Source organism: Carcharodon carcharias, chromosome 4, assembly GCF_017639515.1.
Source record: "Carcharodon carcharias isolate sCarCar2 chromosome 4, sCarCar2.pri, whole genome shotgun sequence".
NCBI lineage: Eukaryota > Metazoa > Chordata > Chondrichthyes > Lamniformes > Lamnidae > Carcharodon > Carcharodon carcharias.
Genome location: NC_054470.1, coordinates 152,764,406 through 152,792,004, shown reverse-complemented (window position 1 = coordinate 152,792,004; position 27,599 = coordinate 152,764,406). Strand labels below are relative to the sequence as shown.

At 43.9% G+C, this 27,599-nt stretch overlaps 1 protein-coding gene across 1 annotated transcript in view; it reads right to left on the bottom strand.

Annotated features, from left to right (window-relative positions):
* Nucleotides 1–27,599, bottom strand: part of dhfr (dihydrofolate reductase) — a 51,607-nt gene extending 24,008 nt beyond the window's left edge. The window contains exons 1-4 of the mRNA XM_041185546.1: nucleotides 27,420–27,599; nucleotides 25,370–25,419; nucleotides 22,121–22,226; nucleotides 10,552–10,678 (exon numbers count right to left, since the gene is read on the bottom strand). Coding sequence (XP_041041480.1) covers nucleotides 10,552–10,678; nucleotides 22,121–22,226; nucleotides 25,370–25,419; nucleotides 27,420–27,511 — 375 coding nt within the window. The 5' untranslated portion in view covers nucleotides 27,512–27,599. The remainder of the gene's footprint in view (nucleotides 1–10,551; nucleotides 10,679–22,120; nucleotides 22,227–25,369; nucleotides 25,420–27,419) is intronic.

Genomic DNA, 27,599 nt, shown 5'->3' with positions numbered 1-27,599 from the left:
CTGTTACATGAAACACAATAAGATAAGACTGGAATGAGAAAGGCCATTAAACTCACCAAGTACAAACAAGCAAACAAAATCTACTCTAATGGCCAGAGTAGTTCAGAGACTTCTATGGTACTCCAAATACATCTCTAGCTGCCCCTGAGAAGGTTGTGGTGAGTTGCCTTCTTGAACCGCTGCAGTCTACAAGTGATGTAGGTACACCCACAGTGCTATTAGGGAGTTCCAGGGTTTTGACCCAGCAACAGTGAAGGAACAGTGATATATTTCCAAGTCAGGATGGTGAGTGACTTAGAGGGGAACTTCTAGGTGGTGGTGTTCCCATGTATTTGCTGCCCTTGTCCTTCTAGATAGTAATGGTCATGGATTTGGAAGGTGCCGTTCAAGGAGCCCTGGTGAATTCCTGCAGTGCATCTTGTAGATGGTACACGCTGCTGCTGTACGTCGTTGATGGAGGGAGTGAATGTGGTGCCAATCAAGTAGGCTGCTTTGTCCTGGATGGTGTCAAGCTTCTTAAGTGGGAGCTGCACTCATCTAGGCAAGTGGGGAGTATGCCATCACACTCCTGACTTGTGTTTTGTAAATGGTGGACAGGGTTTGGGGAGTCAGGGGGTGAGTTACTCATCAACTGATTCCTAGCCTCTGATCTGCTCTTGTAGCCACAGTACTTATATGGCTAGTCCAGTTCAGTTTCTGGTCATTGGTAAACCCCAGGATGTTGATAGTGGAGAATTTAGTGATGGTAATGCCATTGAACATTTTTGAAAATTACTCATTCTTGGGATGTGGGCGTCACTGGCTCGGGCAGCATTTATTGTCCATCCCTAATTGCCCTTGTTAGAGGACATTTAAGAGTCAACCACATTGCTGTTGGTCTGGAGGCATATGTAGGCCAGACCAGGTAAGGACAGCAGATTTCCTTTCCTAAAAGGTGCTTTTTTTACAAGAATTGGCAATGGTATCATGATTATCTTAAATTTTTAATTCAATTTTTTTTAAAAATCAGGAATTCAAATTCCACCATCTGCCATAGTGGGATTTGAAACCAGGACCCCAGAGTATTCCCCTGGGTCTCTGGGTTGTCAATCCAGTGACAATACTACTATGCCATTGCCTCCCCTAAGGGGCAATGGTTAGATCCTCTCTTGTTGGGGATGGTCATTGCCTGCCACTTGTGTGGTGCAAATGTTAATTGCCACTTGTCAGCCAAGCCTGGATATTGTCCAGGTCTTGCTGCATTTGGACATAGATGGCTTCAGTATCTGAGTCGTCGCGAATGTCACTGAACATTGAACAATCACCAGCAAACATCCCCACCTCTGACCTTATGATGAAGCAGCTGAAGATGGTTGGGCCAAGGACATTACCCTGAGGAACTCCTGCAGTGATGTCCTGAAGCTGAGATGACTGACCTCGAACAACCACAAATCATCTTCCTTTGTGCTAGGTATGGCTCCAACCAACAGAGAGTTTTCCCCCGATTCCTATTAACTAGTTTTGCTAGGGCTCCTTGATGCCACACTCAAACAAATGCTGCCTTGATGTCAAGGGCAGTCACTCTCATCTCACCTCAGGAGTTCAGCCCTTTTGTCCATATTTGTACCAAGACCGTAATGAGACCAGGAGCTGAATGGCCCTGGCAGAACCCAAACTGGATACCAGTGAGCAGGCTTTTGCTAAGCAAGTGCCACTTGATAGTACTGTTGATGTCCCCTCCCATTACTTTACTGATGAGAGTGGACTGATGGGGTGGTAATTGGCTGGGTTGGATTTCTCCTTTTTGTGTACAGGACATACCTGGGCAATTTCCCACATAGCCGGGTAGGTGCCAGTGTTGTAGCTCTACTGGAACAGCTTGGCTAGGGGCACGGTAAATTCTGGAGCACGAGTCTTCCGTATTATTGCCAGAATATTGTCAGGATCCATAGCCTTTGCAGTATCCAGCCAGTGCCTTCAGCCATTTCTCGATATCACATGGAATAGAATCGAATTGGATGAAGACTATGATGCTGGGGACCTCTGGAAGAATGGATCATCCATTCGGCACCTCTGGCTGAAGGTTGTTGTGAATGCTTCAGACTTATCTTTTGCACTGCTGTGCTGGGCTCCTCCATTGTTGACGATGGGGATATTTGTGGCATCTCCTCCTCCAGTGAGTTGTTTAATTGTACACCACCAGTCACGACAGGGTGTGCAGGACTGCAGAGCTTAGATCTGATCTGTTGGTTGTAGGATCGCTTGGCTCTATCTCTTGCTGCTTATGCTGTTTGGCACACAAGTAGTCCTGTGTTATAGTTTCACCAGGTTGACACCTCATTTTTATGCCTTGTGCTGCTCGTGGCATGCCCTCCTGCACTCTTCATTGATCCAGGGTTGATCCCCTTGCTTGATGGTAATGGTAGAGTGGGGGAATATGCTGGGCCATGAGGTTACAGATTGTGTTTAGTACAATTGTGCTTCTGCCGATAGTCCACAGCGCCTCATGGATGTCCAGTCATGAGTTGCTGATCTATTTGAAATCTATCCCATTTAGCAAGGTGGTAGTCCCACACAACACGATAGAGGGTATCCTCAATCTGAAGACGGGACTTCGTCTCCACAATGACTGTGAGGTGGTCACTCCTACCGATACTGTCATGGACAGACCCATCTGCTGCAGGCAGGTCAGTGAGGATAAGGTCAAGTATGTTTTTCCCTCTTGTTGTTACCCTCACAACCTGCTGTAGACCCAGTCTAGCAGCTCTGTCATTTAGGGCTCAGCCAGCTCGGTGAGTAGTGGTGCTACCAAGCCACTCTTGGTGATTGACGTCTCCCACCCAGAGTGCATTCTGTGCCCTTGCCAGTCTCAGTATTTCCTCCAAGTGGTGTTCAACATAGATGAGCACTGATTCATCAGCTGAGGGAGGGCAGTACGTGGTAATTAGCAGAGGTTTCCTTGCCCATGTTTGACCTGATGCCATGAGACTTCATGGGATGTTGAGGACGCCCAGGGCAACTCCCTCCCGACTGCACACCACTGTGCCGCCACCTCTGCTAGAGGGATGGTGATGGTGGTGTCTGGGACATTATCTGGAAGGTATGATTCTGTGAGGATGGCTATGTCAGGCTGTTGCTTGACTAGCCTGTGAGACAGCTCTCCCAATTTGGCACTAGCCCCCAGATGTTCGTTAGGAGGACTTTACAAGGTCAACGGGGCTGCGGCCATTGTTGTTTCTGCTGCCTAGGTCAATGCCAGGTGGTCCATCCAGTTTCATTCCTTTTTTGAGACTTTGTAGCAGTTTGTTACAAGCAGCTTGCTAGGCCATTTTAGAGGGCATTTAAGAGTCAGGTGTAGGCCAGACGACAGGTCAGGGCTAGGTATGTAGGTAAGGATGACAGATTTCCTTCCCTAAAGGACATTAGTGAACCAGATGGTTCAATGGTTATCAATTGGCTTTTAATTCCAGATTTTTATTGAATTCAAATTCCACCATCTGCCACGGGGCGATTCGAATGCAGGTCCCCAGAGCATTACCCTGGGTCCCTGGATTACTGGTCCAGCGACAATACCACTACGCCATCACCTCTCCCCCCCTAATTTCCCATGATTTCCCTTTTACAAAACCATGTTGACTCTGCCTGATTGCCGTAAATTTTTCTAACTGCTCTGCTATGACATCTTTAATGATACCTTCTAACATTTTCCCTATGGGTCATGAGGACTCGAAACGTCAACTCTTTTCTTCTCCGCCGATGCTGCCAGACCTGCTGAGTTTTTCCAGGTAATTCTGTTTTTGTTTTTTCCCTATGACAGATGTTCGGCTAACTGGCCTATAGTTTCCTGCTTTCTGTCTCCCTCCCTTTTTGAATAAAGGATCTGGGGATTTGTCAGCCCACAGCCCCAACGTTTTGCTCAATATCACTTCCCTAGTGACTGTAATCTTCCCTGAGTTTCTCCCCCCCTTCCATTTCCTGATTTACAGCTATTTCTGGGATGTTACCTGTGTTCTCGAGAGTGAAGACCGAAGCAAAATACTTGTTTAATTCATCCACCATCTCCCTACTTTCCACTATCAATTCCCCAGGCATACTCTCTATAGGACCAACTTTGTTAACTCTTTTCTTCTTTAAATGTCTATAGAAACTCTCATTCGTCTTTATATTACAAACTAGCTTTCTCACACTAATTTTTCCCTCCTCATTAGTCTTTTTGTCATTCATTGCTGTTCTTTATATTCTTTCCAATCTTATGACCTGCTACCTGTGTGTAATTATAGGCTTTTTCTTTAAGCTTAATACGGTTTTTAACTTTTTTGTTCACCACGGATGGTGGGCCCTCCCCTTGGAATTTTTCTCTCATTGGGATGTATATATTCTGTGTATTCTGAAATATCCCTTTAAATGTCTGCCACTGAACTTCTACAGACATATCCCTTAACCTCATTTGCCAGTTCACTTTAGGTAGCTCTGCTTTCATGCCCTCATAATTTCCTTTACTTAAGTTTAAAAGGCTTGCCTTGTCGCTGGACCAGTAATCCAGGGACCCAGGATAATGCTGTGGGGACCTGTGTTCGAATCGCCCCGTGGCAGATGGTGGAATTTGAATTCAATAAAAATCTGGAATTAAAAGTCAAATGATGACCACAGAACCATTGAACCATCTGGTTCACTAATTTCCTTTAGGGAAGAAAATCTGTCATCCTTACCTACATACCTACAGCCTGATCTGTTGTCTGGCCTACACGTGACCCTTAAATGCCCTCTGAAATGGCCTAGCAAGCCGCTTGTAACAAACCGCTACAAAGTCTCAAAAAAGGAATTAAACTGGACGGATCACCCGGTTCAAAATGAATGTAAAATTTAATCATATTATGATTAGTGCTACCTTCACAAGGAAGTTATCAATTAGTTCTATTTCATTACCAGGTCTAGTATAGCCTGCTCTCTGGTTGGCTCCAGAACATGCTGTTCTAAGAAACTATCATGAAAACATTCTATGAACTTGTCTACGTTACCTTTGCCCAACTGATTTCTCCAGTCTGTGTAGATTAAAATCCCTCATGATTATTGCTGTACCTTTCTAGCAAGCTGACATTATCTCTTCTATGCTCTGTCCTATTTTGTAGTTACAATTAGGGGGCCTGTACGGCACTCCCACAAGTGACTTCTTGCCTTTTATCATTCCTCATCTCAACCCAAACCGCTTCTACATCCTGGTTTCCTGAACTTAGGTCATCCCTATTGTTACGATCATTTATTAATAGCGCCACCCCTCCACCTTTTCCTAACTTCCTGTCTTGCCTAAATATCACACACCCTTCAAGATTCAGGTCTCAATCTATTTCATCCTGTAGCCATGTCTTTGGAATGGCTACCAGATCGTACTAATTTATTTCTATTTGCGCTATCAGTTCATCTGTTTTGCTTTGAATGCTATGTGCATTTAGATACACAGCCTTTAGTTTTGTCCTTTTATTATTTTTGCAGTGTCTAGCCTTATCTGCTGATTTACTCTTAGATTTGTACTCTCTGTCCCTTCCTGTCACAGTCTGTTTATCATTTCCCATATTAATACCTCTCTCTCTTGCCTGGTTTCCACTCTTTGCTTTACCACAACTTCCCAAATTTGATCCCTTGCCCATGCTATTCAGTTTAAAACCCTCTTTACTTCCCCCTCCCTGATGTGTCACAGAGTCTGCAGCTCAGCCTCCAGCTCAATGACTTGGAGCCAAAGTTCCTCAAGCTGCAAACATTTACTGCAGATGTATTTGCCCTGGATCACAATGTTATCCAGGAGCTCCCACATGAGGACACCAGCCCCAGCATGGTTCAGGTGTAGGCTATCTTAAAGGCACAGATCCCACTTTCCCCAAAACTGGTGCCAGTGCCCCACAAACCGGAACCCACCTCTTCCACTCGTTTTTGAGCCACAGAACCATAGAAAAGTTACAGCACAGAAGGAGGCCATTCGGCCCATCTTGTCCATGCCAGCCCAAAAACACCCAGGTGCCCGTTCTAATCCCACCTTCCTGCACCCGGCCCATAGCCCTGTAGCCTACAGCACTTAAGGTGCAGATCCAGGTACTTTTAAAAGAGTTTAGAGTTTCTGCCTCTACCACCAACTTGGGAAGCGAATTCCAGACACCCACTACCCTCTGCATAAAAAAGGTTCTTCCTACACCTTCTGCCACTTACCTTGAATATTTGTCCCCTGGTTCTAGAATTCTCCACCAAGGGAAACAATTTTATCCTGTTCACTCTTTCTATTCCCCTCAATTTTGTACACCTCAATCAAGTCACTTCTCAGCCTTCTTTGTTCTAAGGAAAATAACACCAACCTATCCAATCTCTCCTAGTAGCTATACTTTTCTAACCCTGGCAACATTCTTGTAAACCATGCATTCATTTCTCTGATCTTATTTGTCCTATGTCAATTTGCACTTGGTGGAGGTAATAATCCAGAAATTATTACCTTTGAGGTTCGGCTTCTTAATTGGTACCTAGCTCATCATACTGACTATGCAGAGCCTCTTTCCTCATCCTGCCAATGCTATTAGTACCTAAATGGATCACGACCACTGGATCCTCCCCCTCCCACTGCAAGTTCCTCTACAGCCCTTAGCATATGTCCCAAACCATGGCACCGAGCAGGCAACAAAGCCGCCTGGACTCTTGCTCTTTGCTACAGAAAACAATGTCAATCCCCCTTACGATACGGTCCCCTACCACACTACATTCCTCTTTGCTCCCCCGACTTGTATGGCTTCCTGTACCATGGTTGGTTTGCTCATCCACCCTGCAGCCCCCACTCATCCAAACAAGCTGAGAGAACCGCATACTTGATGGACAATATCAGAGGCTCACACTCTTGTCCTCTGTGTCCCCTTACCTGCCTCACTCGCAGTCACACCCTCCTGTCCCTGGCCACTGACCAAATCAGAAGACCCTATCCTAAGTGGTGTGACTGCCTCCTGGTATAAAGCATCCAGGTAACTTTCACTCTCCCTGATGTGTCACAGAGTCTGCAGCTCAGCCTCCAGCTCAATGACTTGGAGCCAAAGTTCCTCAAGCTGCAAACATTTACTGCAGATGTATTTGCCCTGGATCACAATGTTATCCAGGAGCTCCCACATGCTGCAGCCTTGGGACATCACATGTCCTGCTACCCTTAATGTGTTTTAAATAATTACTTAATTATCTTAATCACTTATGTTGCTTTCTTATATATTTTATTAACTTTATCACCAAATTGTGCGCTATTTTAAACCTCAGGGACAGAATAGAACTTATCCATTTACCAGATACTCACCAGCTAGCTCCTTTCCCTGTAGTAGAGCAAGAACCAATTTCTACGGGGTGAGAAAAATAGAAAGAAACAACGAAAAACTCCTTCTCCCGAATCCCCTCTCACCAAACTCCAAGTCGTCACTCAGTTAATCGACCACACTGTCTGGTGCCTGCTCTTAATCAGGTATTTATCAATCTTTTAAACAAAACTACTACCATCATGAACCATTCTTCTCAGCATTAGTAACTGCGTTTTCCAACGGCTCTGCTGGTAAGGTACTAAGCAACTGAACCAGACACCGGGACAGTCAGCAGTTCAATTCCAGATTGTACCAAAGTATTTCAATTCAATCATTGCATACAAGTGCTAGTTGAATTAAGATTAGCTTGAATAGTCCTAGTCCAGGAAAGGAAGTAATGAGACAGATGCTCCTGAATGTCAGTGTCCCAGCTGAAAGTTCATTTATGTAAATATCAGCAGAGGACAGAATCAGGCTTAACTGAATAGCTTGCACCGTTCACCATCACTGCTCACAAATGAAATAGGCCTCCTCAGTGAGGCACCTAGTTAAACCCCAACTGGAGCACTGCGAATAATTCTGGGCACCACACCTTGGGATGGGTACCTAGGCCTGAGAGGGAGTGCAGCACAGATTCACCAGAATGATATCTGAACCGCAAGGGTTAAGTTACAATGAAAAATTACACAGATTAGGGTTGTGTTCCCTGGAATTCAGAAGGTTAAGGGGGCAATTGGATTGAATTTTAAGATATTAAGGGGAACTGAAAATAGAAACTATTTGCGCTTGTTGGGACATCTAGGATTATGGTGCATAGTCTGAAAATTAGAGCCAGACCCTTCAGGAGTGACATTAGGAAACACCTTTAGACACAAAGGTGGAAGTTTGGAACTCCCTTCCATAACCAGTAATCGATGTTAGATTAATGATTAATTTTAAATCTGAGATTCATAGATATTATTCCACCAAACATATTAAGGGATATGGGGAAAGGTGGGTATATAGAGTTAAGCTGCAGATCAGCCATGATCTCATTGAACGGCAAAACAAGTTCCAATAGATAAATGGCCTCTGTAGCAGAGAGCACCCATTACTGCTGCCACCATGTCCAAGCAGAGAATTGATAATTTTAGGGAAGGAAGGGAATTGGTAATAAGTAAAAAAACACTGCATCAGAAACCACTTTGAAAAAATCAGGCTCATTTCACCCCCAATGAAAATAAATTCAATTGGGGGGGTGGGGGGGTGGGGAGAGAGAGACAGAGAGATAGAGAGGAAAAGAAAGAGAGGGAGAGAGCGCAAGCGACACAGGGGGGTGCAAAAGAGCATGGGGGGGTAGGGGAAGGCAGACCGAGGGGGGGCCCAGACCTGGGGGAGGGAGTGGGGGGGAAGAGAGCCTGAGGGGAGGGAGGAGGGGAGAGCAAAAGAGAGAGAGAGAGAGAGAGAGAGAGAGTGAAAAAGAGAGTCTTCCACCTACTGATTTAAACCCTAGGATCATCTGCACTTCTTTAAATGATTTGTTCTCAAGATGTCTTCTTGCGATTTACGAGAGAAGATGGTAATAGGCTTTTTCAATCTTATAGTAATGTTGTTTGGCCAGAAGTTCTACACTTTTGGCAATAAAGCATATGTCCAAGGTGTATGATTTGGAGGTTATTGTGCCCCAAGACATTGCTGCTTGTCGTTCTCACTGGTACAGATCATGGGGTTGAAGATGTTCTTGCACAAAACCTGGCAAGTTGCTTCACTGTATACACCATTGTGTCAAAGGCGGATGGTGGGGACTCTTCTAGATGGTGGCAAACTTCTTTAGTATTGTTGTGGTTGCACCTATCCAGGTTACTGTTGAGTACCCTATCACACTGCTGACTTGAACCTTGTAGGTGGAGGGGTTTTGATGGGTCAGGAGATGCGACCTTTTTGCAGCCAGACTGTTGATCTGACTGATCGAGCAAAGTGTCTGGTTAATGCTGACCCCCTTGGATGTTGAAGAAAGAAGAGATTAAGTGATGTGTTACAGAGGTTTCAGAAAATGGCATCTATTTCAACGTCATATTGAAGGGAAAGTGCTCAAATTTGCACAAAATAGCCTAGATTTTTCAGTAGCAACACTGAACACCAGCTGTAAACTGGCATTGTTACGGTCCAACATCGCTAGGGCGATGGGGGTGGGGAGTTGGCAGAGAGATGGTGGTATAGTAGTAATGTCACTGGACTAGTAATTTAAAGGGCTAGGCTAATGCTCTGGGGTCATGGGTCCAAATCCCAACAAGGCCGCTGGTGAAATTTAAATTCAATTATTTGATAAAAAAAACAAACTGAAAGCTAGCCTCCATAATGGTAATCACGAAACTATCATTTTTTGTAAAAACCCATCTGGTTCATTAATGTCCTTTAGGGAAGGAAATCTGCCATCCTTACCTGGTCTGGCCTACATGTGACTCCAGATCCACAACAATGTGGTGACTCTTAACTGCCCTTTTAAATGGCCTAGCAAGCCACTCAGTTCAAGGCTAATTAGGGATAGGCAAGAAATGCTGGCCTTGCCAGCAACACCCAAATCCCATAAAAGAAAAAAAAATCAGAAATATGAGCTATGATGTTGTGATGTATGATATGTTATGGAAGCCAGGAAATAAACTTTATAAAAATCTCTCTCTGGCATCGCCATGAGGACACACCATTTTCTCTGTCCTTATAGCAGCTGGGTCCCTTAAAGTGACATGTGTACAGAGTCTGGCAGTAAAAATATACCCCAGTATGGATTCACCAGTGTGGTCTTTGTCATTTAGCTCATAACTTGAACATGCTCAGTTGTATCTGGCAGATATTTCCACAGCTTATGATCACTTCTGACAAAATGTCCAACTGTCTTTAAAATTGGCAATGACCCATCACGAAAGACCGTACCCCAGAGTCCAACAGAAAATAAGAGCAAGATCCTGGCCTACACTCCAACTGTCATCCCCAAAGATTGACAGGAGGTAGAATTCTATGAATACAACAATATCATAGAACACAAAGATTTATCTGATCATGCCTGTATTAGTTCTTTGGGAGAGGAATCCAATTAGTCCACTCCTCAGCTCTTTCTCCATTGCCCTGCAATTCTTTTTCAAGTATATATTCAGCTTTAGATAATAGTCTGCAACAAGTCAGAACTTTAAGCATACACATCCATCCAACCTATAAAGATTTTACTATAATTTCTGAACCATTAGTATAGCAAATAGCAAAAATATGAGTGAGTTTGCCACTGTACCTTGTAGAGGCTGCTGCCACCTATTATCCATACAAGATCCACTTTGTCCTGCATCTCTGGTGAATCCAGATAAGCCAATGCTGACTCCAGATCATGTGCCAGGTAATTTGCTCCTTTTGGTAGCTCCCTGAGAACCACAAAACAGTAACGCTTCACCTTAGTTCATGGAGGTGTGTTGATATTACTACAATGGTAACTAAACATTATAACAAGTGACTTTAAAATGGCAAGTTGTGGTGGCCTGGGGCTTTGGCGAAGTAAACTTGCGGGACAAGGATAGCAGGAAAAAGGAAATAACCAGATTGCTCTATAGAGAGCCAGCATAGACTCAATGGGTATGAATGGTCTCCTGCTGTGCTGTAATGACTCTATGGCAGGGATTTGTTCCTCCTTTCTCAGTCAGTTCAGTAGAGCTATGGTATAAGCAGTGCATCCAACATGCTTGAATAACACAGAGCCTTAATCGTGCTCTTCATTACACTGCAATTGAATACAGGCTTTGAATACTGTCCAAGCAAAGTATGGCTAGAGCCCCATTTCCACCAAGTACACATGCAAGTGTTGATAGCATCTGCAAATCTTGTGACACAATGCAACAGTCTGCTTAGTACCATAATTAGAAGGTGGATGTGTGCTATTCAAATGCTAGAGTGTGCTATTCAAATCCAGTACAACAACAATTTAAAAAAAATCTTTCCACCAGATTTATCTACTGATATTGTCTGGCGGCAGAGTTACATGAAGCTTGGAAGAAAAATGCTTTATGTTTTCCTTTCATTAGGATATACTGAGAGAATATCACTTGGACTAACAGGCTGCCAGAAAACAGATCCACATATACAAACATACGAAATAGGAGCAGCAGTAGGCCATTTGGCCCTTTGAGCCTGCTCCACCATTCAGTAAGATCATGGTTGATTTGTTTGCGTTTTGAATACCACATTCCCATCTACCTCCAATAACCTTCAATTCCCTTGCCCAACAAGAATCTACTTCTGCCTTAAAGACATTCAATGATCCCACTTCCAACGCCTTTGGAAGCACGAGAGTTCCAAAGTCATACAACCCTCAAAAAAATTCTCCTCATTTCTGCCCGAAAAGGGCAACCCTAATTTTAAAACTGTGCCCCCTAGTTCTGGACTCACCCACATCCTTTCCACGTCCACCTTGTCAATACTGTTCAGGATCTTATAGACTTCAATTAAGTCACCCCTCACTCTTCTAAACTCCAGTGGAAACAAGCCCATTCTGCCTAACCTTTCCTCATAAGACAACCCACTCATTCGAGGGATCAATCTAGTAAACCTCCCCTGAACCATCTCCAATGCATTTACATCCTTCCTTAAATAAGGAGACCAAAACTGCACACAATGTTTGCGATGCGGTCTCACCAATGCCCTGTATAACTGAAGCATAACATCCTTACTTTGATGTTCAGTTCCTCTCGTAATAAATGATAGCATTCCGTTAGCCTGCTTAATTACTTGCTGTACCTGCATCCTAACTTTTTGTGACTCATGCACGAGAACACCTAGATCCCTTTGCACCTTGGAATTCTGCAGCTATTCTCCGTTGAAGTAATATTCTGCTTTTTTTATTCTTCCTGCCATAGTGAACTTCACATTTTCTCATATTATACTCCATCTCTTAGGTTTTTGCCCACTCTACCTATCTGTACCTGTCTGCAACCTCCTTATGTCCACTTCACGACATACTTTCCTACCTATCTGTGTCATCTGCAAATTTAGCTACCAAGCCTTCACTCTCCTCATCTTTAAGTAATTGATATAAATTGTAAAAAGTTGAGGCCCCAGCACAGATCCCTGTAGGACTCCGCTCATCACATCCTGCCAATCAGAAAAAGACCCATTTATGCATTCCTGTTATGGCCGCAGCAGATGTTATTCGCTGAGCAAGCCAAATCCCAGAGGGAACCGTCTTACTGGTCTCAACTTTTTTTTGTTATTTTCAAAACAAGGGGGAAACTACTCATCCCAGAAACAGAATCCCAGTAACACTTTTAGAATTTTAAAATGAAAAGATTTATTAACAAGAAAAAAACTTCAACACACAAGATTAAAATTACAGTTTAACAGTCTTACAAACCATTTCCCAAAAAACCCACTTGGTCAGAACACAAGAGTAAGCTACTTGGCAACAGCTGCCTTATAGATTTTAACCACAAAAATCCAGTAATATTACCCAAGGCAAAAACTGCTTAGTAAAGAACACCACACAGCTTCTCACTCTCTTTCACTCTGCTGTGGAACTGAAGGAAAACTGGATGGCTGCTTCAAATTCACAACTTTTCTCAGCACAGAGCTGGTCTCAGGACATCTCCCCCACACAGCCGACACAACTCAACTAAACATCTTCCCTTAAATGTCCTTTTCCCCTTCGATCTTAGATTCCATTGTTCTAAGCACCTCTTTAAACTCAAATTTTCCAAAATATAAAAATCTTTCATGTCTTCCCATTGCCTCCACTTTCAGGTCAAATAAAATTTAATAACCTTCCCTTGTTTATCTATGAAACCCTTGTAACTCGCAAATATCCCTTGTCACTTCTGAACTCCCTTTGAAATTTCACAGCTGAGAAGTTAAGTTCCTACTTCTAATGCAAATTTCAAACCCAGCCTATTTACTTATACATTCAACTTCACCATTACAAATGCATGCATTGAACACCTTTACCTTTCATCTCTGTTCTCACAGACAAGCTGTCTTTACAAACCTTATACAAGCACGCGCGCACACGCACTTCTTTACAGAAGTGCCACCATATTCCCAAAAATATATTTTTTTAAAATCCATCTCAATTCTGTTTTTCATCAGCCAATCTTCTATTCATGCTTTTATTTTCCACAACACCTTTGATGTGGCATCTTATCAAATGCCTTCTGGAAATCAAAGTACAGCACGTCTACAGCACGTTACTCCTTCAAAGAACTCCAATAATTGGTTAAACATGATTTCTCTTCCACAAAACCATGCTGACTCTTCTTGATCACCTTGAGTTTCCCCAAGTGTCCAGCTATAACCTCCTTAGTGACTGATTCGAACACTTTCCCCAACAGACATCAAGCTAACAGGCCTATAGTTTCCTGCTTCCCTCCCTTCTTGAATACAGGGTTATATTTGCTACTTTGCAGTCCGATGGAATCTTTCCAGAATCTAGAGAATTTTGGAAAATTAACACCATTGCATCTACTGTCTCATTAGCCACCTCTTAAGACTCTAGGATGAAGTCTATCAGGACCCAGAGACTTGTCAGCACACAGCTCCATCAGTTTGCTCAGTACCGCTTCCCTAGTGATTGTAATTTCACCAAGTTCCTCTCTCCCTTCCATCTCCTGATTTGTAGCTATTACTGGATTGTTTTTTGTATCCTCTTTGTGAAGACGGGAGCAAAATATTTGTTCATTTCATCTGCCATTTCCTTATTATCTACCATTAACTCCCCACTGTCACTCCCTAGCAGACCAATACTCTACTTACTCTTTCCCATTTTAAATACCTGCAGAAACTCTTGCTATTTGTTTTTACATTTCTAGCTAGCTTTCTCTCATACTCTAATTTCTTTTCTCTGTTTAACCATATAGTTATTCTCTGCCGTTCTTTATATTCTGACCAATCATTTGACCTGCCACTCATCATTGCACAGTTAAATGCTTTTTCCTTAAGCTTGAAGCTTTCCTTAACTTCTTTAGATAACCATGAATGGTGGGTCCTCCCTTTAGAATTCTTCTTTATAGTAGGAATATACTTATGCTAAGCATTCTGAAATATCCCCTTAAATGTCTGCCACTGCATCTCTACTGATCTATTCCCTAGATTAGTATCCCAGCTAGCTAAATACTAGTCTTAGATCCTTTCAAAACACAATCATATTGTGATCGCTGCTACCTAAGAGTGCCTTCACCGAAGTCATTAATTAATCCTGTCACAGTACACAATACTAAATCTAATATAACCTGCTCTTTGGTTGGTTCCAGAATGTGCTGCTCTAAGAAACTCTCTTGAAAGCATTCTATGAACTCCTCATCCAGGCTACAACTGCCAATTTGGTTTTTCCAGTTTGTGTGTAGATTAAAGTCATCCATGATTATTGCCATCCCTTTAGCACAATTACCCAATATTTATTCTTGTATGTTTTGTCCTACATTGTGGCTGTTAGGAGGCCAGTAACCACTCCCACTAGTGACTTCTTTCCCCTACTATTGCTCATGTCCACAAAAATAAATAAAAAAATACTCATTTATGGGATGTGGGCATTGCAGGCTAAGCCAGCATTTATTGTCCATCCCCAATTGCCCTCGAGAAGGTGGTAGGTGAGCTGCCTCCTTGATCCGCTGCAGTCCATGAGATGTAGGTGCACCCACAGTGCTGTTAGGGAGGAAGTTCCAGGATTTTGACCCAGCGACAGTAAATGACTAGCGATATATTTCCAAGTCAGGATAGGGAGTGGCTCAGAGGGGATCTTTCAGATGGTGGTGTTCCCACCTATTTGCAGCCCTCGTCCTTCTTGATGGTAGCGGTCATGGATTTGGAAGGTGCTGCCAAAGAAGTCTTGGTGAATTTCTGCAGTGCATCTTGTAGATGGTACACACTGCTGCTATTGTGCGTCAGTGGTGGAAGGAATGAATATTTGTGGAAGGGGTGCCAATCAAGCAGGCTGCTTTGTCCTGGATGGTGTCAAGCTTCTTGAGTGTTGTTGGAGCTGCACTTATCCAGGCAAGTGGAGAATATTACATTACACTCCTGACTTGTACCTTGTAGATGGTGGACAGGCTTTGGGGAGTCAGGAGGAGAATTACTCGTCACAGGATTCATAGCGTCTGGCCTGCTCTTGTAGCCACAGTATTTATATGGCTAGTCCAGTTCAGTTTCTGGTCAATGGTAACCCCCAGGATGTTGATAGTGGGGAATTTAGCAATGGTAATGCCATTGAATACCAAGGGGTGATGGTTAGATTCTCTCTTGTTGGAGATGGTCATTGCTTGGCACTTGTGTGGCGTGAATGTTACTTAGTGCTTGTCAGCCCAATCCTGGATATTGTCCAGGTCTTGCTGCATTTGGACATGGACTGCTTCGGGATCTGAGGAGTCGCAAATGGTACTGAACTTTGTTTGTCGATGATTGCACATTCCCACTTCTGACCATATGATGGAAGGAAGGTCATTGTTGAAACAGCTGAAGATGGTTGGGCCTAGTACACTACCGAGGAACTCCTACAGTGATGTCCTGGAGCTGCGATGACTGACCTCCAACAACCACAACCATCTTCCTTTGTACTAGGTATGACTGAAACCAGCGGACCGTTTTCCCCGATTCCCATGGACTCCAGTTTTGCTCGGGCTCCTTGATGCCACGCTCAGTCAAATGCAGCTTTGATGTCAAGGGCAGTCACTCTCACCTCACCTCAGGAGTTCAGCTCTTTTGTCCATGTTTGCACAAAGGCTGTAATGAGGTCAGGAGCTAAGTGGCCCTGGCGGAACCCAAACTGGGCGTCAGTGAGCAGATTATTGTTGAGCAAGTGCCGCTTGATAGCACTGTTGATGACTCCTTCCATTACTTTACTGATGATCGAGAGTAGGCTGATGGGGCGGTAATTGGCCGGGTTGGATTTGTCCTGCCTTTTGTGTAGAGGACATACCTGGGCAATTTTCCACATAGCCGGATAGATGCCAATATTGTAGCTGTACTAGAACAAATTGGCTAGGAGCGCGGCAAGTTCTGGAGCACAAGTCTTCAGTACTATTGCCAGAATATTATCGGTTCCTGTAGCCTTTTCAGTATTCATTTCTTGATATCATATGGAGTGACTCAAATTGACTGAAAACTGACGTGTGATGCTGGGGACCCCCAGAGGATACGGAGATGGATCATCCATGTTTTTCCCTCTTGTTGGTTCCCTCACTATCTGCCGCAGACCCAGTCTAGCAGCTCTGTCATTTAGGGCTCGGCCAGCTCAGTGTGTGGTGGTGCTACCTAGCCACTCTTGGTGATGGACATTGAAGTCCCCCACCCAGAGTACAGGGTACCCAGAGGTCCCAGTTACGTTAAACATCCTGAACTCCTCAACCAAGGTCATCTCTAACTACTGCATCAATGTCATCCTTGATCAACTGTGCCACCCCTCCATCTTTACCTAGCTTCCTATTCTTCTTGAATGTCATATACCCCTCAATATTCAGGACCCAATCCTTGTCTCCCGCAGCCACATCTCTGTAATGGCTATCAGGTCATATTTATTTACTTCAATGTGCACTATCAATTAATTTACTTTGTTATGAATGCCACGCAGTTCAGATACAGAGCTTTCAGTTTTGTCTTTTTATCTTTGTAACATCTAGCCTTGACTATTGGTATATTCTTAGGTTTTCCCTCTGTCCCTTCCTGCTATGCTCTGATCCTTATTTCCCATATTACTATTATGCTCTCCTGCCTTGAATCTACCCCTTGATTTGCCCCATCTACCCAAGCTTGATTCCTCACCCTCCTGGTTTAGTTAAAGTCCTCTCCACTTCCCTAGATTTGTGATTCACAAGAAAACATGTCCCAGCATGGTTCAAGTGTAGACCGTCCCAATGTTACTGCGCCCACTTTCCCTACTGCTGGTGCCAGTGCCCCATGAACCGGAACCCACTTTACCCACACTAGTCATTGAGCCACGCATTCATCTCTTTAATCTTATTTGCCCTATGCCAGTTTGCACATGGCTCAGGTAATAATCCAGAGATTATTACCTTTAAGAGTCTGCCTTTTAATTTGGTACCTAGCCACTCCCTCCTCCTTTGTCCTGTCTATGTCGTTGGTACATGGACCACGACGACTGGATCCTCCCCCTCCCACTACAAGTTGCTCTCCAGCCCTAGTGGATGTCCCGACCCTTGCAGCATGCAGGCTACATTTCTGGACTCTTTGCTGTAGAGAACAGTGTCAATACCCCTATTGTACTGTCTCTTATTACCACTACATTCCTGTTTGCGCCCCCCCCCCCCGCCCCCCCATCAAATCCCTCCATGGCCTCACTCCTCCCCATCTCTATTCTCCTCCAGCCCTACAACCTTCAAAGATATCTGCACTCCTCTAATGCATCCCCAATTTTAATTGCTTCATGTTAAGAAACCCAAAATGACCTTGTTGAGCGCAAGGGTTGGGAACACCGTGTCCTGACAATCTCCAGATTCCCATGCACACGCAGACCAGCAGCTGGATGCACATGCACAGAGCTGCAGCTTTAAGTTCTTTGGGTCCGGGACCGGCCCAGTGCACTTGTGCGAAGGAAAGAAGGGTGCAGAAAACCAGGTCAGGTGGCTGGGATCGTGGCACCATGGCCAGCAAGTGTCCCAGGTAGGGGACAAGGGAGAGATCCCAGTTAAGTTCAGTTTAAAGACAGGAACAGAGAAACAGGCTCAAAGTTAGAGAAAGGACTTTAAGTAAAAGAGGGCCACAGGGGCAAAGGTACCCCTTTGGAGCAGTAGCGTTCTGCTCAGCACGGCCAAAGGTCTTAATTTAGTGCTTGGGTGCATACTTGGGAGTCCAGGCGAATGGGATCTCAGAAGGCAAGATGGAAGCCCTGTGAGCTGGCTCATTGTTGATGTCACCTGAGTCTGGTAATTGAAGAGGGCTCAGGAGTAGCCCTGACGATGCAAGGAGGCAGCCAAAGGTTGGTGACTCAGTGCTGTGGGCGCTAGGCAAAGGTACCTGTTCGGAGCAGTAGGGTTCTGCTTGACATGGTCGAAGTGCTGAAATTGTACTCGTGAGTTGATGTTTGAGTGTACTCGGGAATCCAGGGGAATGAAATCTCAGAAGGCGAGATTGAAAACCCTGTGAGCTGGGCCATCATTGAAGCCGTCAGAGTTGTAGTGACTTTTGGAGAGAATTAAGGCGAAGGTGAAGATTGGAAACCTTCACGAGAGAAACAGTTTCAGTGAGATTGTTGACTCTCACTGTGACTAATGTCTGGGTGGGTTGTTGATAAATCCATGGAATCTGTTTTGGTTGCATCTGTCATTTATTAAATAGTATTGTGTGATTGGTCACAGTTTGCCCGTTAATTCACATAACTCAGTTACCCTGAATGTTAGCACATAAGCTATATATGGTAAATTGTTTTATTTTTCTGATCTTGTATAGTAAAGTTTATTTTTGTTTGGTCAAAACTCATGGAATCTTGTGGCTTTTTTTGCTGAGCAAGTGTTCTAAAGCTCAAACTTTGTCTACTCTAAACAAAACGTTACTGGTCCCTAAATGGATCCCACCAACAACATGGGGTCTGGCCAAGGATCATAACACTTCATTAGTGGCCGTGTCCTCAGACCTGCTGGAAAGTTTGTCAGGCAATAACAGGACTGGATTTACTGTTGATGCTCCATGCAGTTAATTAACATAAGGACATTCAAAGTTCTCATTAATAAAAAATGGCCAATCTGGTGCACCTTAGTTCAAACTGATCGTTAACTATGCCTGGATGAATGCAAGGAAGACTTCCAATTTTTGTTTCAGATTCTACCCCTGCATCATTTTTTATTTCCTTCCAATTTTCTGGAGATAGAGGGAAAGATAAAGCTCCACACAGGAGGAAAATGAAAATCCATCTTCGCCTCAGTTTTGCTATGACATTAAGTTGACGTGGAATTACTGGAGTTCAAAACTCCAGTCTGGTACTCAGGCATCAAGGATTGGAATCACTTTCAATTCCGAGAACTGATGCTCTACTTAGAGATATTTCTCCCACACCTCACTGCAGGACGCTGTGCCATTGCAAACAAACATTACTTCAAAAGTAGCTCCCAACAGTCACCTAGGAAACTCAAAATGTGACATTTAAAGAGCAACTGCAGGAATAAAGTTACTCCATCCTATTGGTCAAAGCACAAGATTTCTTCTTTTGTTCCAATTATAGATTTTTGTAGCTGGTTTCAAAATCACCATTCCCACACCTGCCCCCCATACAATTAACAAAGGGCACCTGGCTACTCATTCAAAAATATCACCAGCGTGGTAAGATTCACCATGCACATAAATTGTATCGAAAATAGCATGAAGCACTCTGATGCTCTCAGTCAGGGATATTTGTTACCTTATTCAATTATCTTATTAGCTAAAAAGATTGCATCACACCCATTGAAATGATCATAATACAACCCCCATGATGGATCAGAACACCCAAAGTTTGGAAGTGTCTTCTTTTTGACCCAGTTTCATCTGTTTAAACGTCACAACATTATGGTCTTTTGGAGCCAAGTACGGGTTTTGAATAAACAAGCATCTGCTTCTGACTCATCTCATCATTGGTAGTTGGTAAATGTTAACAAGTGATATGTCACGGGGGTCTGTGCTGGGACCTCAACTGTTTACAATTTATATAAATGACATGGATGAAGGGACCAAAGGAATGGTTGCTAAATTTGCTGATGACACAAAGATAGGTAGGAAAGTAAGTTGTGAAGAGGACATAAGGAGGGTACAAAAAAGATATAGATAGGTTAAGTGAGTGAGCAAAGATCTGGCAAATGCGGTATAATATAGGAAAATGTGAAATCGTTCCATGTTGGCAGGAAGAATGAAAAAGAAGCTTATTATCTAAATGGTGGCAGATTGCAGAGCTGAGATGCAGAGGGATCTGAATATCCTAACGCATGAATCACAAAAGATTAATATGCAGATACAGCAAGTAATTAGGAAAGTTAATAGAATGTTATTGTTTACTGTGAGTGAAGTTGAATATAAATGTAGAGGGGTTATAGCTTCAGTTATACAGTGCATTGGTGAGACCACATCTGGAGTACTGTGTACTGTACTAGTCCCCTTACTTAAGGAAGGATGTAAATGTGTTGGAAGCAGTTCAGAGAAGGTTTACCAGACTATTATCAGGAATGGGGGTTGTCTTATGACGAAAGGTAGGACAGACTAGGGCTTGTGTCCACTGGAGTTTAAACGAGTAAGAGGCGACTTGATTGAAACATCCTGAAGGGGTGGATGTGGAGAGGATGTTTCTTCTTGGGGGAGAATCTAGAACTAGGGGTCACTGTTTCAAAATAAGGGATCGCCCATTATAACAGAGATGAGGAAACGTCTTTTTCTTTCATAGGGCTGTGAGTCTTTGGAATTCTCTTCCTCAAAAGGCAGTGGAAGCAGAGACTTTGAATATTTTTAAGGCAAAACTAGATAGGTTCTTGATAAGCAAAAGGGTGAAAGGTTATTGGGAGTATGTGGAGTTGAGGTTACAATCAGATCAGCCATGATTTTATTGAATGGCAGAGTGGGCTCGAGGGGCCAAGTGGCCTACTCCTGCTCCTAATTCTTATGCTCATAAATTATCCCACTTTCATCTCCCTGTGGAAGCATAGGTTAGGTGTCTGCTCTGTGCTCCAACTCATCATGAATAACAAATCAATCTCTCAAATGCCCACTGGTTCAGAAGAAGCATTCACAACCTGTGGGAACTGGATGGGATTACTCCCTTCGAATAGCTGTGATTTAAGTTACATTTATTTATTTCAGTATATTGGTTTTGATGAAGCGTTTGAGCAGGTGCTTGTGGTGGCACTGGGCTTGCTGCATGCTACCTACTGAAACTAAGTGGAAAGGACAATCTCCAGCTTTCAGGTGCAAGTTGAAGATTTTGCAGTTCTTGGAGATAACAGATGTTTCTGTAATTCTCGCCACCCTGCAGATCTTTCCTGCTTGTCTATGTAATTTTGTTAAAAAAAAAACCCCAGATATTTCCATTCAACGATCAAAGCGATCTTAGTTTCCACCTTGTGTATGGTCCTATTTTCTGGGTCGCCTGTTCCTTAATTCTAATTCATAATATACTTCAAAATGTTGGAAAATGCACCAAAACATAAGAAAAATTAAAAGTTTAGTCATGAAGAAGAGGCAGATACATCCAGTTCCTGGATGGCAAGGTTCTTAGCTGGTGATTGTCCTCTACATCCCTGGGACAGGGAGGTGGGGGAATAGAAAAACGGCCAAGATTCCTGCTCTCCCTCTAGTACCCTCTGGAACTGCACTGAGAGAATGTTGGGCAAGGACAGGATCAGGCTCGGACACATGGCTGAATGTTTACACTTGAATAAATGCTACTTGGCAGTACCCATGGACCTACCCAATCAGAGGTCAACACCTACAAAGAAAAAAAGTTATGGGGAGGAAAAAGTAAGTTAGGCAACACATGATAATGATAACAGAAGAGGAAATAACACCACACAATACTGTAATAGACAGCCATTATTTTGAGTTCATTTATCCAAATAATACAAGCAGTATTGTTCTCCAAAGTAACTGCATTTTCCTTAACTAAAATAGAATAAGGTGACTAAAATTAAAATTTGAGACTAAGACGAGATGATATGCAGAACTATTTAAGACTAAAACAGCACCTAGCAGACATCAGTTCAATCACGTGAATGCAATAATTATATATAAGGTTCAAAAGAAAATGCTATCGTAATTTATTTTCTCAGGGGCAGGTTTCATTTTCTAGTGTAAATCAATTATGATGGATAATACTGTAGTTTCTCTTCACAAGAAACAAATATCACCTCTCAAATACTTACTTAAGTTCTCTGCTCAGTACAATATTCATCCGGTCTTTAAGGGGCCTGTATTTCTCAGGGATAGAGAACCAGGTTTTCCGTCCCATGATGACAGCATTGCGTTTCCCTGCCAATAGTTCAAACATAGCATGTGTCACTTTCACAGGACGAGTGTAAGCATGTTACAAAAACTAATAAGTGCAGCTGATCCCAGTCAGACTCGACTATAATTTCCATCTGTCCGAACAGCATTGCCCAGCTCAAGAATGTCCTGACTTTAAAGTCTCCCACCAGACCTAGAACACACAAGCAGCTCAGCAATATTTGCCTGGTTATTTCACACTAGCTAAATGGGTATCAAGCAGTACTCAAATATTCAAGTAAAAAAACGAAAAAGGAAGCAGTGCAACAGTGACACATAGTGGCAGAAAAATCAATATGACAGATGGCCAATACATTTAATGCTTTCAAACATGGCAGCTAAACAGGGAGCTGGCTATTCAACTCCCTATGCCTGTTCTGCCATAGCTCCATATCTCAAGACACATAACGAACAAAAATCTATCGATCTCAGTGTTGAAACTTCTAAATGGCCTAGCATCCACAGTCTCTACAACCCTCATGTAAACAAGTGCTTCCTGATTTCATTTCTTGGCTCCAATATTACCCCTCCCCCTTTAAGAAACAGGTTTCTCTGAATCTACTCTATTGAACAGTTTCACATTTTAAATACCTCTATTATATCACTCCAGAATCTTCTGAACTCAAGGGACTACAAGTCTGGCGCACTGACCTCTACCTCGCGGAGGCTGAGCGTCAACTCGCAGACACTTCCTCCTACCTCTCCCTGGACCATGACCCCACCACTGAACATCAAGCCATTGTTTCCAGGACTGTCACTGACCTCATCTCCTCTGGGGATCTCCCTCCCACAGCTTCCAACCTGATAGTCGCCCAACCTCGGACGGCCCGCTTCTATCTCCTACCCAAAATCCACAAACAGAACTGCCCCGGTAGACCGATCGTCTCAGCTTGCTCCTGCCCCACAGAACTCATTTCTCGTTATCTTGACTCCCTTCTCTCTCCCCTTGTCCAGTCCCTTCCCACCTACATCCGTGATTCCTCTGACACCTTACGTCACATCAACAATTTCCAGTTCCCTGGCCCCAACCGCTTCCTCTTCACCATGGACGTCCAATCCCTCTACACCTCCATCCCCCACCAGGATGGTCTGAGGGCCCTTAGCTTCTTCCTCGAACAGAGGCCCGAACAATCCCCATCCACCACTACTCTCCTCCGTCTGGCTGAACTTGTTCTCACGCTGAACAATTTCTCCTTCAACTCCTCTCACTTCCTCCAAATAAAAGGTGTGGCTATGGGTACCCGCATGGGCCCCAGCTATGCCTGTCTCTTTATGGGGTATGTGGAACATTCCTTGTTGCAGTCCTACTCTGGCCCCCTTCCACAACTCTTTCTCCGGTACATAGATGATTACTTCGGTGCCGCTTCATGCTCTTGTCGGGACTTGGAAAAATTTATTAATTTTGCTTCCAATCTCCACCCCTCCATCATTTTCATGTGGTCCATCTCTGACACTTCCCTTCCCTTCCTTGACCTCTCTGTCTCAATCTCTGGTGATAGACTGTCCACCAATATCCATTACAAGCCCACCGACTCCCACAGCTATCTCGACTACAGCTCCTCACACCCCGCTTCCTGTAAGGACTCCATCCCATTCTCTCAGTTCCTTTGCCTCCGTCGCATCTGTTCCGATGATGCTACATTCAAAAACAGTTCCTCTGACATGTCCTCCTTCTTCCTTAATCGAGGTTTTCCACCCACGGTCGTTGACAGGGCCCTCAACCGTGTCCGGCCCATCGCCCGCGCATCCGCCCTCACGCCTTCTCCTCCCTCCCAGAAACATGATAGGGTCCCCCTTGTCCTCACTTATCACCCCACCAGCCTCCGCATTCAAAGGATCATCCTCCGCCATTTCCGCCAACTCCAGCATGATGCCACCACCAAACACATCTTCCCTTCACCCCCCTTATCGGCATTCCGTAGGGATCGCTCCCTCCGGGACACCCTGGTCCACTCCTCCATCACCCCCTACTCCTCAACCCCCTCCTATGGCACAACCCCATGCCCACACAAAAGATGCAACACCTGCCCCTTCACTTCCTCTCTCCTCACCGTCCAAGGACCCAAACACTCCTTTCAAGTGAAGCAGCATTTCACTTGCATTTCCCCCAACTTAGTCTACTGCATTCGTTGCTCCCAATGTGGTCTCCTCTACATTGGAGAGACCAAACGTAAACTGGGCGACCGCTTTGCAGAACACCTGCGGTCTGTCCGCAAGAATGACCCAAACCTCCCTGTCGCTTGCCGTTTTAACACTCCACCCTGCTCTCTTGCCCACATGTCTGTCCTTGGCTTGCTGCATTGTTCCAGTGAAGCCCAACGCAAACTGGAGGAACAACACCTCATCTTCCGACTAGGCACTTTACAGCCATCCGGCCTGAATATTGAATTCAACAACTTTAGGTCGTGAGCTCCCTCCCCCATCCCCACCCCCTTTCTGTTTCCCCCTTCCTTTTTTCTTCCAATAAATTATAAAGATTTTCCTTTTCCCACCTATTTCCTTTAAATAAACCCACTAGAGCTATACTTTGAGTGCCCTACCATCCATTCTTAATTAGCACATTCGTTTAGATAATATCACCAACTTTAACACCTATGTGTTCTATTGTACTATTGTCGTTGACATCTTTTGATGATCTGCTTCTATCACTGCTTGTTTGTCCCTACAACCACACACCCCCACATCTCTCTCTCTATCTCTCCGCCCCCCACACCTTAAACCAGCTTATATTTCAACTCTTTCTTGGACTCGAACTCAAGTTCTGTCGAAGGGTCATGAGGACTCGAAACGTCAACTCTTTTCTTCTCCGCCGATGCTGCCAGACCTGCTGAGTTTTTCCAGGTAATTCTGTTTTTGTTTTGGACTACAAGTCAAGTTAATGCAACCTATCCTCAAAATTGAACCCTTTTATGCCCAGGTATCATTCCAGTGACAAAACCAGTGAGCTGATAATTCTTCTTATTTAATAATCAATGAAGGCAGGGGTCAAGCAGTTGTTGCAACAGAAAGAAGAATCAGTGACACTACTGGAGATAGTTGAATTTGACAACTATCTAATTATGGCTGTGATAATGAATGAGCTGTGACAGCTACGATATTCAATAACAGTTTTCAAGTGTTGGTAATACCTTCTACTGTAGGTGTGGTGGTCATCTTCTGGAAATGCTTGAGTTCTTTGCTAAAAGTTGAAAAAGCACAATTTGAAACAGTCCGTTCAAGGGAATGCAGCCATTAAATTGACTTTTAAAAGTACAATTACTTTTATCCATTTATGCACCTCTTCTTTTAAATATTCATAATTAAACAGTTGAAATACTAATTTATGTAGTCATTTTTTTCAATTAACATATACCTCTACAGCTACCAAACAACTCAACTCAATCTTCCCAGAATGCAAACACCAAATCTTTGAATACACTGATATAAAGCAAACAAAATCTGGGAAACTCCACTTTGATCCCTGAGACAATCAAAGCAAGTCCCAGGAGACCAAATAACCGACTCATTGCTCAATCCCTCAACTACCTTTTACTAGCAAAGCCTTTGAACACTTGCAGTGTGTGCATATCCATACAAGCAGCAACACACAGAGGCTGTTTGGGGTGGGGAGGAGGGGGGTAGTGGAGTGGAGTAAGAGATGATAGCATAGTGGAACTGTCACTGGCTAGTATTCCAGTGACCACGGGTAATGCTCTGGTGGACCAGGGTTCAAATCCCACCACAGCAGATATATAGACTTTCAGGAAGGTTCAGTGGAGACTGTGCTAATGATAGGTCATTGACCTGAAATGTTAGCTGTAGTACCCAAGGGCCTTTACATTAAGTCATTAGCAAGTGATTCTCATCTGAAATAAAAACAGAAAATGCTGGAAAAACTCAGCAGGACTGCCAGCATCTGTGGAGAGACAGAAACAGAGTTAACGTTTCAGGTCAATGACCTATCATTAGCATGCTCTCCACTGAACCTTCCTGAGAGCCTATACATTTGACCCCACCATGAGGGGTCAAACCATGACAAGATATTTTAGATAAGGTCTACACTTGGTCTCAAAGAAAAGAGAGTATAGTGGTGTTCAGAATCTTGTTCATCTTTCGAGGCAAATGTGATGATATTCATCATCTGGGATATTTGGCAGGATTCGGGTGGGGACTTAAACAACTATAAGGCTGATTTGCACCCATAAGGTTCTACTGCAATAGGACAGTTATACCACCAACGACTGAGTTTTGGAGCAGTTGGTGGCTCAGAATTTCCTCTCCTTGCATTTTCTATCTGTCTCTGATGAGCACTTGCTTTCAAAGGAAGCCACAGTTTTTTATTTGGTTGCACCAGGTGCAGTGATTCTGGGTGAGCTTCTCCCAGGGGCCAAAGTGGATAAATTTCTAAGCGAATCCAGTGCAGTATAACTCAATATATCTCTAACAGAAGTTAATCATAAGAACAGATGGAGGACACTTGGCCCCTCGAGTCTGTTCCACTATTCAATACTATCATGGCTGATCTGATTATGCTCTTAACTCCACTTTCCTGCCTGTCAAACCACCCCCCCCCCCAAATCTCCTCCCTGCCAAAACCCACCCCCACCCCCCGCCATCTCCTCCCATAAATTTGCCTTCCTTGTTGATTAAAAGTCTGATTTATGAGGAATACGAAAAGTGACTGGGAAACTACCCTCCCTGTGACTACTACAAGGGGGTGCCACATGAAGTGATGGTGTACGTTGAATGCATCCGCCCAAATATGGGCGGGTATATTCAAACACACTACTGTTAAGAAAACAAGACACAACTGTCCACAATTAACACCATAGCCACATGGAATGTCGGTCAGCTCTTCGTACCTAGTATTACTAAAGTAGGCAGAAGGAAATTCAAACAATAAGAAGGGCAAGTAATTGTTGACACCCGATGCCAGCTGGAACAAGGGGAGACACGCTATCCTGTTCTGTGCTATAACCCGCAGATCAGATATGTACAGAAGACTCTTTTTGAAGCACAGGACGGAAATTCCTCTCGGAGACCGGGAAATTCACTGGGGATGGTAGGGTAGGAGGCGGAAAGCTGCGATTAAAAACTCCAATGGGGAATGCCCGGTTAACCAGAGCCACTCAACATACCCGGGTCAGGCTCAGGATTTGTCTGTCTCAGTCACTCTCCGAATTACAGAGAAATCCTTACTTCAATCTAATCGGATGCCAGGGGAAGTTTCCGTCTTTGCCGATACCCATGTTCGGACAAACAGCAACGATAGAGTTGATCAAACGGGGCATCTTTCTTCTTTAGAACCGGGGCTCAGATAGAAACCTACCATAAACTGGAACTAACTTCCCTGGAGCGCGGCAAAAACAGCGCGCCCAA